This window comes from Notechis scutatus, chromosome 6, assembly GCF_049901735.1.
Source record: "Notechis scutatus isolate UNSWTSFEM ecotype Mainland chromosome 6, rNotScu1.2, whole genome shotgun sequence".
NCBI lineage: Eukaryota > Metazoa > Chordata > Lepidosauria > Squamata > Elapidae > Notechis > Notechis scutatus.
In genome coordinates this window covers 58,323,576-58,338,377 of record NC_142014.1, presented here as the reverse complement: position 1 = coordinate 58,338,377, position 14,802 = coordinate 58,323,576, and the positions used below count along the sequence as shown (strand labels likewise).

Genomic DNA, 14,802 nt, shown 5'->3' with positions numbered 1-14,802 from the left:
GATTTTTGGATCTCAAAAAGAGAGGAGGAGGAGGAGGCAAGAACATAAAAAACCTCCCTAGAGGCTAAAAGAAGGTTACAGTTTGAGATAAAGAAAGCAAAAGCAAAAGCAGCCACCATCAAGCTTCGAAAATTTAGGTATATTACAACATAAGTCTTCCCCCAAGCTGGTACCCTCCCAGGTATGTTAGAATTACAACTCCCGTGACTCTCAGATTTTGTAGTTAATGGCTGAGAATTATGTGAGTTCATGTTATTTTTTTAAAAGATGTTGAAACCTCTTTGCTCCAGAAGCAGCCTACAAAGCAAAATAGTTGTCCCAAAATTTCCCCTGAACATCATCACCTTAGAGAAGGCTGCCACGCATAAAGGGTCTACTCAAGAAGTGCCCTGCTTAGATGCATCGATAATGCCACCAGCTCTCTCCCTGCAGTTTAGTCCAGCATCCCCTCCCGGACCAGTCCTTTCAGCCCTTACCACTCTGCCTGAGAACCTCTCGATGGCCCTCTTGACTTTGCCATAGGTACCCTTGCCCAGCGTTTCTTGCAACTCGTAGCGATGTTTCAGGTTGTGCTTGTGGTGGTGCCTCTTGACCCCTTGCTGCTGCTGCTGCTTCAGCTCCTGTTGGGGAGCGCTGACAGGGCTGACGGCCTTGGGGGTCGAAGCAACCGAGTCCCCTGAAGAAGGAGTCTCCGCTGCGGACTCCTCCATAGCCGCTCCCGCCACTTCACCGACAGCCCGCTCAGCCTCCCGGCAGCATTGCTGGGGAGCTTCTGTGCTGCTGCTGCCATCCAGCTCAGTCCTATCCATCTCCCGCTCCGGCGGGCGTGCGCCTAGAAGGCACTTGGAGCGGCGCGGGAGGAGCCTCGGGGGTCCCTCCCTTCAGGCGTGTTCAGCAAGGGCTGCCCTCATATTTTCGGGCCGGGAGGGGAGAGAGGCCGAGAAACCGGAGGCCACAGCGCCCTCCTCTCACTCCCCGCTGGGGTACCTAAAAAGCAATTACTAAGACGGGAATTTGGGGACGGTGAAAGCGGCCGGGCCGGAGGGGATTCCCCGGCTGCACCCGGTCCTTTGGCGGAAGACGCTTTTCAGTTGGGGAGGGGAAAGCAAAAAAGCCGTGTCCCCCTCCTCCGTCTTTCTTTCTTTCTTTCTTTCTTTCTTTCTTTCTTTCTTTCTTTCTTTTCTTTCTTTTCTTTCTTTCTTTCCTTTCTTCCTTCCTATCTATCTATCTATCTATCTATCTATCTATCTATCTATCTATCTATCTATCTATCTATCTATCTATCTATCTATCTATCTATCTATCTTCTTCCTTCCTTCCTCTCTTTCCTTCCTTCCTTCCTTTCTTTTCTTTCTTTCTTTCTTTTCCCCCAGCCCCCAGCCGCCTTAAAAAAGGGATGCGGGACAATGCCTAAACGCGTCCGGGTTGCGGTCTCGCAAAAGCCCCATTTTCCCGGCGCTCGTTCTTTGAGGCAATTCGGCGGCGGGGGCAGGGACGGCGATGTCAGACTCCCGAGGTGACATAAAGCAGCGCAGAGCCGCCTCTCCCCGTTCGTGCTGTCAGCGAGGCGGTGGCTGATTTGGCCATGAGAGGCGCTTGGGAGAGCTCGCCACGCCTCAGAGACTCCCAGCCAGCGACTCGGGGGCGGGCGAGCCGGTGGGGCCTCCCGGCGCTGCGCCTAGGCTGGGAAAGAGCCGGGCGTGGCGCGGAGAGAAATTACTCTCGGAAACTAACGGGCCGGGTGGGAGCCGGGGACCTCCCCTTCCGAGCCTGGCCTCCGATCTGGGCGGGCTCTTTAGGGCAACCCCCCCCGAAGAAGGCGGGGAGGGGAGACAAATCGAGGATGGAGGTTCCAGCCGGCCTTTGTGCCAAAGGAAGTTGTATTATTCCAGCCGAGTTACACGGATAATTTAGGGGAAAGAGACTGGCCGCTCTTCCCAATTTGTTGTTGCCTGCAAGCAGGGGGTACCTAAGAAAGCCTCTCAGCCCTGTAGAAGTAGATGGTTATGGAGAAAACAGATGGAAGCAGTCACTTGATGACAGATTGATGACAGATTTTGGAAGACTCCCGGTACAAAAAAGTATATCCCACCCCACATGTGTGCAGACAAGCCCAGAAAAGGAAAATCTCCTTCCCATTTCTTTTTTTAAAAAGAAGGAAGACTGCATCAGTATTTAAAAATCAGATCCATCTTTGCACTCAGAGTGGGTCCAAAATGGTTCATTATGGTTCAAATACTTCATTATGTTCAGGCATGTACGATTTTTAATAACAGATTACCAAATAAAGTAATCTGGGGTAATCTTATTTAAAATCATATAACATGTAGAGGATCCACTTTTATTTGTAGGATCCTACAATTGTTGCATAGTGTAGAATAGTATTACAGAAATGTATGGGGCAGTTGATCAATAGGCATAATGTTCCCTCAAGCTCTCCATGCAAGAAAACAAGATCACCTCTGTCTTTGTGCCACAAAAAGGATCATTTTGCTCCGCTCCAATATTGCCCAGATCCCCTGCTGCCAGGACCATCTCTTGTACTCAGGAGACACATGCACACATTTGCAGGATGACATTTAATAATGTTCTTTCTTGAATGTGTGACATACTCGGTTCCTTTTCCATAAACAAGAATTGAATATATTGTTATTTATGGACAACAAAAGGGATCTCCAGAAAGGACTCAAAAGTGGGTATTCTCTGTAGGAATACGATCCAGTGGAACAACTAATCCCAGATGTGAGAATGCCCCCTTTTGGTCTAATTTAATTTTTTATTATGTTTTATATTAAATACATTGCACACTGCTTTTAGAGTTCATTGAGATTGAAAATGTGTATGTTTGCTAAATTTAAAAAATGGAATCTAAGAAAAGTTCTCAACTATTTCAATTATGGGACCTGTAATGCTTCCACATGTGTTCTTATCATACTAAATGGGTGGATTTTCATTTAGGATAGGTAGCCCACAAACCCCTAACTGGACTATCAAGGATGCTGTTATAGAGGCCCCTTGCTTTAGCCTTCAGAAACAGGTCAATGTGGGAAGAATAAACCCTCCAAGTTTTGGAAGTCCTTAAAAGATGCACAGATTTGCCCCAAAAACTATCCCCAATTTGTTTTAATTTAGTTTAGCTTTTCATAGGGAAAATAAGTTAACTGGAAGACCAAAAATATCACTTTCTCAGAAGTCAAAATATGGACTTTCCAACCTTTTCATTAACACTTTCTATTTATTACAATCTTCAAATAGGAATGCTGTGGGATGGAGCCTGTTTTCTCCCTGATCCTGTAGTGCTTAATCATCAGTACTTTCTCTCAATATCCACCCCCCCTATCTTTCTGGTCAGTTATGTTCCTAGTAGACCATTTGAAGGATTTGTGAATTAAAACCTAACAGTCTTTTTCTATCAAATATGTTTAGAGAAAGATTTGTTTAGATTTCCTAAATTAGATTAGGTATTCCCTTCTCTTTGCTATCTGTTTTCATTTCATGATAGGTTATAGGGAGTCTGAATAAGAAACAATCTAGCAGACCATTAAGCTTTAAAATATTAGCTAGATAGATCAGCAGGCTGTAAGGTTGAGAACATTATTTTTTTACTACTGATTTTCTTTAGTCATATATTTGTTTCACCTACACATCATTAGCTATGAGTTAGAGCTACCAGGCTTTTACTCTTACCAATATATACTCTAAATCTTCAGGAAATATACATTTTCTTCAGCACTCTTGTTGCACTCTATATATCACTTTCTTTTCCTGCTTTAACCACCTTCCCAGATGAATGTGCCTTATGTTCTAAAGAAACTATTACTATCTGTAATATGTAGCTGAGTATTTTAATTATTTTAGATTGAGCAAAGTTGATTTTCTTTTGCAAGCATATTCTATCCTCCGTGATATAAGCTATGTTTGAGCCAGTTCCCTATATATGAAGAGAAATTATGTGGGAGAGCTGCATATGAATTTAATCTCAAGATAGGAAGTTATGTGAAATGGGTTTCTAAGACAGAGTTCTGTATGACTACATGAATTCTCAAAGCTGCAAGGAATAGCCCTCAGGATATTACATTGCTACAGAAACCAAAGCCATTTTGCTGACAAAAGGGAAAAGCCAAAAAACTTGCCCTCTTGTGCTTTTTCAAAAGTATAACCTTCAAGCCCTACAAATTTACCCACATCTTTATGTGTGAAGATTTTTTTTACTAAAAACCTAGACACAAATCTGTGTGAATGGAAATCTGTCCCACAAACTGGGTGGAATTTAAATTGATCTGCATATCTCTAGCCACAGCAGGAAGGTGTTAACCAAAGGATTAAGAAAAAAATAGATTTTTTAAACCATATTAGATATTTCAGAAAATGTATCCCACAGGGCATCACAATGAAAAAAATAGCAATAATATTGTTTATCAATAAGGCTGTATGTGCCTGGTAATGTCACCTTTCAAATGGATGAGTCATGAAGTAGAGCATCTAATAATAGCTTTATTTCATGGTACAGCTATAGGTCAAGAAAAGTCTTCTTTCTGTAAGTCAGATGCCTTAACCGATTTCTAGAAGCAGCTGCATGCAGTTGTAAGTGGACTGTCCGTAAAACATGATAACAGCAATGGAAATATTCTATGACGGATGATTCATACAAATAGATATAGAGGAATGATGGAAATGGGGCAGAGAATTTGCATGTATTTCTTTTGGAAAGAGGCTGAAAATAGTTACATGATAGATTACATTTTAGGGATTTTATTTTTGTGCAAGGCTGAAATGTAAACCTTTTTTCATATTTTACATGCTGTTTATGTGACAAAGCTGTTCTTTTAACTAAACTACTTCAGTTTATTCACTGGAGATTATGCTGAACCCAAAGAAAAGCAAAACAGAGCTAAAAGATTCAGGTTTGAACTATTTATTATTCTGGTAAGTTCAAATAAATTATTGTTTAAAAACTTTAATACATTAAAGAGTAGTAGAGCATCAGAAGGTGGACACTGCCCTGTAAATAGCTTTGTCACCTTCCCCTGGCTAGCATTTTGAATGTTGAGATATGAGGGGGAAGGGATGAGGATGTAAGGGGGAGATCAAGAAGGGGGAGGGGAGGAGGAGAAGGAGAAACAACCCTACTATTTAGGATCCAAGAGTAGGATAAGCAACTTACATCCTGTATCATGGCTATGATATAAGGAAAGCTATTTTTTGAAACAGGAAGTTGGTATGAATTCCCCTACATAGCTTGTAAAGTGACATGTTGCGTTCTATCCAAATAGAAATACAAAACATGAATGTTTCGTGTTTATACTTTACTGGGAGTACCTAAAACAAACTCCCAACAGGCTCTTCATCTGTTTTTTTCATATGTAACACCTGGCCTTCTCATTTCATTGTGGTTTCCAGATCTATTGACTCCTCCATAATTGCACAAACTGGGCTATTTGGAGATGATAAAACTTGTAGTACAATACATTTCTAAAATACCTAATTTAATTCCAGTTGCATTAGTACAAAAATAATTCAGCTTGTTATGGTATGTCATCTTAGCCTGGAATATACAAATTATGTAGCAAGTATTTATTGCTCTGCTATTTCACAGAAAACAAGGAAAAGTCAAACTTTGTAGAATTTCGTTTTTTTACAAACAGTAGCTCCACCAAGTGGTAAATATTATTATTTTATGCCAAATGTATTACAGGACAGAGAATTTGCCAATATTTTGACATATTGGAGACTCATAGCCATTTTCCATATAAAATGGCCATGATTTTGTCCAATTCAAAAGAATTAAAATAATGTTATTAAAGAGAAAGTCAAATATAATGTGACATTAATAAAATCAGTGAATGCAGAACTAAGAAAGGAAGATGAGAGAAATACATCTCAGAGTACCTGGTTCCTTTTTATCTCCTTGGTTTTTCAAAAACTATTTGATATGTTTTTAAAACTCTTCTCCTGGAGAGCTCATGATGGAGAGATGGCTTTTCAAAAATAAAATAATATCTTCATTTTAATTAAATCTTGAATTTGCAAAATCATCATCTTCTTTTAATGACGCCATAATCTCTTGCAGGGTGGAGTCTGGGCAACTGAATGGAGCTGAGTGTTTACTGGCCGGATGCCCTTCCTGTCGCCAATGTAGAGTTATATTCAGCAGATACATTCTCAAGTGCCCAGAGAGAGAAATATCTACCTCTACCTAGGATCGAACTCACAGCCTCCTGATCAAAAGGTGAGAGCTCCACCTCTAGGCCACTGGACCACTCCTTGAATTTGCTAGATTTTGTAATACAAATACAATCTTTCAGCTAAAAATATTGAATCTATGTTCACAAACATATTTATATGTTCAATTATTATAATAAAAAGTATTATACTTTCTAAGAACATTTGTCTAAACTGGTTTTATAATAAATACCGTATTTATCGGCGTATAACACGCACTTTTCCCCCCCTGAAAATAGGGGGCAAATGATGTATGCGTGTTATACGCCGATATAATGTTAAGAAGCCTTCGGTGAATGCTGCTGGGATCGGGATCAAGGACACAAATGAAAGAAGGGGAGGGAGGAAGCAACCAAGCCTGTCCTTCTCTCTGGGTCAGCTCTCTCAGTCGCTCTCTCGCTCCTCCACCAGCACAGGAAGAAACTGCTTCAAAGAAGCGGGGGGGCTTTCCTGTCGCCGCAGCTTCCCGAAGCGCCCGTTTCTCCCCACCCCCATCCCGTCCGCCCGCCCGCCCGCCCGCAGTGCTCCGTTCTGCCTGCCTGCCTGCCTTCGTTAATGGTTGAATCGAACAGCTTCGGCTGAGTAAAAGAGGCGAATAGTTATTATTCTCAGCCGAAGCTGCTCCCAAACAACCAGAAACTAAGGCAGGCAGGCAGAATTTTTTTTTTTTTTTTCCTGAAATTTCCCTCTTAAAATGAAGATGCGTGTTATACGCCTGTGCGTGTTATACGCCGATAAATACGGTATATATAATGCAGATGGAATTGCAGACTAAGACTAGAGACTGTCAGTCAAAGGGTTCTGCAAGTAATAAGAAAATTCACTATGTTTAAGAAGACAAATAGTTCCCTGGAGAACATAGCCATACCCTCATTATGGTTCTAACCACATGTATAGACTATGTAGGTTCAAAGGAAAAAAGCTCTGGGGAAAATTAGAGTATATTATAGTCAATAAATGCAGTTCCACTGAGGTTTCTGATTAGGACAATAGTTTCCTTAAAGAACAGTTGATTATCTAAGACTTTCGGGTCAAGATATTGAATAAAAAGTGGATGTTTTGAAATTGAAATATGTATTAATGTAGAATTGGCTTAACCAATTGTTTTATATTCTGTAACCCTCTGATGCTCAGATGGTGGAAGTTGGGTCTTGTAATTCAGGGACAGGCAAAAGTTTGGGGTTAGTGTGGAACGTGTTGCCACAAAATAGCTGCCATTGTATAGGTCAGGTTGTCCAACCTTGGCAATTTTAAAATTTATAGACTTCAACTCCCTGAGGTTCACAAGTCTTAAGGTTGCCAAGATTGTACACCTCTGGTGTAGGTCTTGCTTTAAGACAAATTCTTCCTTCTCAATCATGTTACATTTGTGCATCAATAACTGAGCATATTGTAATGAAGGCATTAATATCTTTAAGTTTACTTTATTGATTAGCCCATGGGCTATATCAAAGTGCAGAGTTCCAAACAGAAATTATTACTAAAATCCGGAAAAACAATTTAAAATGGAATTGAAATAAAATACAATAATTTAATATATGGATAAATAAAATATGATAAAATTCGATTTCAGTGTCACTCCTACAACCCCATCAGTCCCACATATGCCAATCTCAAATGAACCATTTTGCTCAAGTATTATGTGTTGTATTAAATATTTTCAAATTCTGGCTGCACATAAGGTAAGTTGTTTTTATATGGACTCCCAATGGATCATTCATTTAGTTTAGTATATAGACCGAGGTACCTGTCTCTCACGCTCTTATATAGGCAACAATCTAATAGGATGTTTAAGAATTTGCTTTAAGGCAAATTCTTCCTTCTCAATCATGGTACATTTGTGCATCAATAACTGAGCATATTGTAATGAAGACATTAATATCTTTAATGAGATATGTGATATACTTATCATGCTACTATAGGTAACTTATATAACCCTGGCTGCTGTTCTATTAGTATGTTTGTGGTAGGCAAACATTCAACAGACTTTTCCCATCTGTCTGGAGATTCTCAGTCAGATCATAGTTGTTCCAAAGGTGCTTTTTCAAGAAGCAACTGGACGTCCTTGTTTTTCTTTGAGGACATTTTGATTCACATCCAAGAAGCTTCTTCAGCGTTGACTGGATGGTGGGGAATAGAAGGATTTATACTCCATATAGACAGCTGGTCATTCACATTCTTTTATAGAATCGTTGAGACCACCTGGAGGTTTATCTGTGTTATCAGGGCCACTTGAATCATGCAAATGGGTGTGGAGCCTTCTTGGAACTGGTTGAAAGGACTGAAGACTGCATAGATAATGTTGTATCTCTCCCCTTCTGTTGAGAGAGGGCTGTTCAATTTTGACATAGATGGTCTTTTTGACCCCTCTTTCAAACCAGTGGTCCTCTTTGTCCAAAATGTGGACATTGCTGCCTTCAAAAGAGTGTCCTTTGTGTTTTAAATGCAGGTGGACTGGTGAATCTTGTCCTGATGGGTTTGTTTTCCCACCAGCCAGCTGAAGATTTTTCAGCTTCAGAGCTGAAGAAGCTTCTTAGATGAGAAGCAAAATGTCTTCAAAGAAAACAAGAAAGTCCAGTTGTCTCTTGAAAAAGCACCTTTGGGCTTCTCCCATCATTAATTTTTTATAACCCCACCCACTCACCCACACACAAATACCCCAACCCAGTCCCTACCTTAATTTCAACCAAGTTTTACAGAGCATGGAAAGCCAAGCTCCCTCCCACTACTAAAAAGACCTGACCACTTTCTTGTAATGAATAAGTATTTTAAAAACCACATATATAGGCATACTCTAGCTCTTTTTACAAATTCATGAAGGCCAGTTGAGCAGAGATGGAATGTTAACAGCAAAATGGCAAAGAAAGTTAACTTTGAATTCACAAATGAATTCCAAGGAAATTGTTAATCATACTATGTTTATTATGTTTTCTGCCTTGTCTCATAATGTTTTCATTCCACTGCAGACCAAGGTGGTCTGGATAAGAAAGGCTGGGATTTTGTATATTTATGTCTAGCTCAGTGAGAAAACCCTTCTATTGCTGACCTAGTTAAAATAACCATCCTTTTGTCATTGTGATGGAATGGTAAGTGTGGGTGGACTGGAGATGACTAACACTTCAATCAGAATATTTTTTTCCAATCATTTAGGCTGCTAAAATGAACATCTTTCTTTTTTTAATGTCCTCTGTTGAAAAGCCTATGCAGTAATAGTCACAGCTACATGTGTTCTTCCACTTTCCTTTCTTGAACTCAGATACCAATAGGGCACCTGAGCACTCCTGCTTTCTTATATAGCACCTGGGCAGATAAGAAAAGAAAATGAAAGACACTCCATCAAAATTGCACAGGGAGGATTACCGGAGTTCAGGATTCCTTCACCTCTATCCTTCTAATGATTAGTTAGCTTGCTTTCTGTATTCATTTTATACACTCAATCTTCATTCACTTTTTTCAGATAAGGAGAGTTCTTAAGGAGGAATGGAAATACTGGTCCTTCATCACAATTGCCTTAAAATGTTTGATTTCTGTGCTGTAAAAAGATTCTCATTGTGAACCTATTGTGAACATATTTAGACAATGAGCTCTCACCATTCTTTTCTTATTAATCTATGTCTCTTTTTAGCCTTCCCATTTCACTTCTCTCAGCATCTGGCTCCCCAGTTATCTTTCCTTCTGAGTCACTCAACATTTTCTCCCATGGTGTTCTGTGGGTTTCTGATGCAGATACAGTACTGTAGATTTCAAACTTACTCTGCATTGGCTGATTTCTCTCTCTAATGTGTGAAGTTGGGGATGCCAATATACTTACAGATGCATGAGCAGAGGAAGGCTTAAATTAGGCACAGACAAATGAATCAGAAGATGGGCAAGAAACTCATAGCTTGTGCAATGCATGGCACACATAGGCCAAAAGAATTATGAAAGTTTGATCCAGCCAGTCAAATTGATGCGTCTCTGTCAACTAATTGATGAACATGGGAACAAGTGAGGGAGGAGTAATAATCTAGTAAGCAAAAAAAAATCTATGCAGAGGCATCTGGAGCTAGGCATTACCTGATTCAAATTATATTAATAGTATATGTATGTGTATGTGTGCACATGTGTGTGAAAACATCTGCTGCACGACTGAATGCATGTGTGCTCAGATTTGGGGTGTAAGTGGACACATAGCTGACTCTAACACTGAATTCAAAGGTTGCTTTGAATACTGTTTTAAAGAGATGCTGCATTCAACTCTGACATGTTCCAAAGGCCAGAAAGACAGAAAGGCTAAGTCTAACTCATAGGTCTCCAAATTGGCAACTTTAAGACTTGTGGACTTCAATTCCCAGCATAGCTGGCTGAGGAATTCTGGGAGCTGAAGTCCAAAGTTGCCAAGTTTGAGGACCGCTGGTCTAACTGAATCTTAGGAAATGAAATCCTGATAGTAAAAATGCTGTGAAAAGGGAAACAGTTACCTGGAGAAGTGATGATTTCCCAGTCACTGAATATGTTGAAATAGAAGCTACAAATCCATCTCTTACAGATGTTTTTATTTGGAGCAGCAGGGTGCTGGATGAAATGGATGTTGTTTGTTTCAGTCCCATCAATACATAAATGTGAGGTGTGAAATTTCTGTACTCTTATTACATGGTAGTGAAAAGACTACAAAGGTTTCCAATTTTTATCTTGGCATGATATAGCATAACCAAATCTAGTAGATAGAACTGAACTCAGAGAAGAGGTTGCATCTCCCATATTTGGAACTGAGTATCTCACCTATCCCTGCTTTTCTTTCTTTTGTAGCAAGACAAGTTGATTTTGAATAGGTAATATATAGGAAGAAAGGAGCTAGTTGCTTTATTTTAGGACATTCACCCAAAAGACAGAATCCAAACATACAAGAAGAATTGCATTGGACCAAACTAATTATCTGTTTATTTACTGTTCTCACAATGGCCAATGTCAATATGACACAAACAGAAAATGAATATCTTGTTGTGTACTCAACTGTTGTTGAGTGGTATATTCTCTCTGATACTGAAAATAACATGTAATCATCATGACTAGTAGCCATGAAAAGCTTTATTCTCCATTAGTTTTCTTTCATCTACGAATTTCTCCAATCTACTTTTAAATTCATTACCAGATCCTTGACAATAATTTTCATGAGTTCGCCATAAGCTAAGTAGTGATATACTTCACTCTTTCAGCTTCATTGGATGATCTAAGATTCCTACAAAATTGACAAGAAATCTCAGTCCCCAAATATGTACGTAATTGCATATTTAGGAACTTGTTTATAGAAGAAGCTCACAGAGATCACTGGATGACTAAATTAGTTGTGGATATATACACATCTCTGTCTCTGTCTGTCTCTCTCTCTCTCTCTCTCTGTGTGTGTGTGTGTGTCTCTCTCTCTCTTTGTGTATTCATTCCAGGTTTTTTTCAAATAATTACAAACTCAGCTGTACTGGTCACAACTTGAGATTGTGAAATACAGGCTCAGTGCAATGAACAAAAATGCACATACATACACATATATAGATGTAACACATATGTATGTTACACAGATGAAAATACAGATACTCTCTATGACTTTGGAAAGAATTTAAGAAGGTACACTCTATATGCTTGTGATACTTCATTATTCTTAAAGCCCTACAGAATGTTGGAAAGAATATTGCAAAAAGACTCAAGGCTCTGCATTTCTACCTGTCCGTAAACAGGATACTGTAGCGCTCTGAAACCTGAACAGATCAAATTTGATGTGCAGAGTGAAGTCCAGCAAATCAAAGACTGAATTAAAAGCGGTCCAGATCAAGCCAGGGAGACTGGAGAAAACAATTCCAGGAAAGCATTTCTTAATGTATCTTTACAAGAGAGGCTATTGGGCAGTGATTACAAACAGAGCAGATTGTTTCATTCTAAACATACCTTCATCTTAATCAACTGATCAGGGAATGTCTGCTCTTGGTCTAGGGTAACTTGCCGCAGCCAACTCAACATGGCTATCTTGCTGCAGCCATCTTGCTGTGGCCAACTCACCACAGCCATTTCATCTCAGGCAACTTGCTGCCCCTATCTCACCAGGGGACAACTTGCTGGGAACAATTTCACGCAGAATAGCTCAACATGACAAATGTCATCCATCTTTGTTTCTTCCACATTATTTCCAGTGACAAAAATGGAATTCTTCTGTGGTGAGTTGGCCGTGGCAAATTGTCCCATTTCGTCACACATGCCCAAAACTGCGGAGATATACAAGAAGAGAGCACATACATGCAGACCTGACACATTATTTCATTACAGGGAGTTCTCGTTTAGCAACCACAATTAGGACTGTCAACTTGGGTGTTATGTGATCACTAAGAGAAACTGCAACTGTGTTTAGGATCTTACTTCAGGTTTCCTTGGCTTTACAGACCTGCAAAGGTCATAAATGCAAGGATTGGTTAAAAAATTATTTTTTATCACGGTCATAATTGTGAAATGGTCGCTAAGTGAGGTTTATCTGTATGCAAAAGAAAATACAATATAGATACCTACAGTAAATGCCCATTGCTGCCATAGGGGTTGAAAATAACTCCAGAAGTTTCATCCTGCCTTCTTTCCCTACCTTGGGTTAACACTTAATCGGTTAATAACTGACTTATAGGAAGTAGGCAGTGAGACAGCCAAGTCTCACATCAAATTATTTGGGCAGGTAAAACTGAAAAATTAGTGCCAACTAGGGATCCAAAAGGATGTGTCCAAAATGGATAAACAGATTTTCAGGTGGTAAACACAATTCAATGGCAGCAAGTGTGAAGAGCCTGAGCATGCTGAAGCAAAAATAAATGCAAGCTTCATGCATATACCAGTAGGGACTGAGCTGGCAGTGACTAACAAGAAATCTTGAAACTGCATGGATTATTAACCAAAAGTGCTCATTGGTGTCTGGTAAAGATGAATTTTTTGTCTGAAATCAGATAACAGATCAGATAACAGATAATCAGAGTTGGAAGGAACCTTGTAGGTCATCTAGTCCAACCCCCTGCCCAAGAAGAAGACCCTACACCATTTCTGACAGATGGGAGTCCAATCTCTTATTGAAAGTCTCAAGTGATGGCACTCCCACAACTTCCGAGGGCAAGCTGTTCCATTGCTTGATTGTTCTCACCATCAGAAAATTTCTTCTTATTTTTAGGTTGAATCTCTCTTTGATCAGCTTCCATCCATTATTCCTTGTCTGGCCTTCGGGTGCCTTGGAAAATAGCTTGATCCCTTCCTCTCTGTGGCAACCCCTCAAATATTGGAAGATTGTTATCATGTCTCCCCTGGTCCTTCTCTTCACTAGACTAGCCATGCCCAGTTCCTGTAACCGTTCTTCATATGTTTTAAAAATGTAATACATCCACAGAGCATAGTAATTATAAACCAATTTATCAATATATAAATATATAAAACTAAAATTGGACACATGTAGAATGGTGGTGTTTTCTTCCCTGCACTTAAAAATAGAGTGTTGTAAAACAAAAACATTTTCACTCTTAATCTGTTTGAATATGATTTTTCCAAGCCCCCTCAGTTCTGGTCAGTTTTTTTTTTCTTCTACTGCTCAGTTTTTAACGCTATAATAAATTCGGGTTTATACTTGACAGGAAAACAATGTTCTTTATGGAATACTGAGGATCAAGCCCTGAACCTTGTTTTGCAAAGCAATTCTAGGTAGTATTACCACACATTATCACTAGATGACAGTGTCCAACTGTTCCGGTGTTAAATTCTCTGGATGTTCACAGCTCAGATGTTCAGGATCACTTGGTTCTTGAGATTTACTAAACAAAGCCAAGAACCTCATATCTCTGAAGACATTCTTGAACTGGAGACTTTCTCTTCTGTACTAAAGTAAGAGATATTGAGGGGCACAGGTAGCACTGAGGTTGTGTTTGTTCATCTCTACTGTCACTCCTTCAAGGAAAACCGGACCCGGAAACCAATTTCGTGTAGGTCAATACTTAATGGTAATTATATGGTAACAGAATCTTGCAATGTTGTTCTCCTCACAGAAAGAATTAGAAGATGTTCAAAGGTATTAATGTAAGTCAATGTGATACTAATGTATATGATGTGTATCACCATGCTATTTTGAAAGTGCCTTATTTATTTTTATCCTGTGTTTATTATTTTTATAAATAGCTCATGGCAGCAAACATACCTAACACTCCTTCCTCCTCCTGTTTTCGCCACAACAACCCTAAGATTTGAGTTGGGTTAAGAGACAATGACTGGCCCAAGGTCACCCAGCCGGTTTTTCATGCCTAAGGCTGGACTGGAACTCAGTCTCCTGGTTTCTAGGCCTTATGTCTTAACCAATAAACCAAACTGGCTCTCCTATTGATGTGTGGATGTATACCACACATAATGCAATGTATTTTTAAATGTGGATATGAAGACAAATCTTTACAATTACCCAGAATGGTAGGACTTGAATGTGTTCAAATCAAGACCAGACATCAATCTGTCAATGATGCTTTAATCTGGATTCTTGCATGCAATGGGATTTGAGTAGTCCCTTCCAACTCTATTGAATTTGAATCCATACACTTACATGTT

At 39.7% G+C, this 14,802-nt stretch overlaps 1 protein-coding gene across 1 annotated transcript in view; it reads right to left on the bottom strand.

Moving 5' to 3' along the window:
- NUAK1 (NUAK family kinase 1) overlaps nt 1-1,124 on the bottom strand; it is a 58,162-nt gene extending 57,038 nt beyond the window's left edge. Inside the window, exon 1 of the mRNA XM_026694987.2 lies at nt 477-1,124. Coding sequence (XP_026550772.1) covers nt 477-809 — 333 coding nt within the window. The 5' untranslated portion in view covers nt 810-1,124. The remainder of the gene's footprint in view (nt 1-476) is intronic.
- Nucleotides 1,125-14,802: the final 13,678 nt, after the last annotated feature.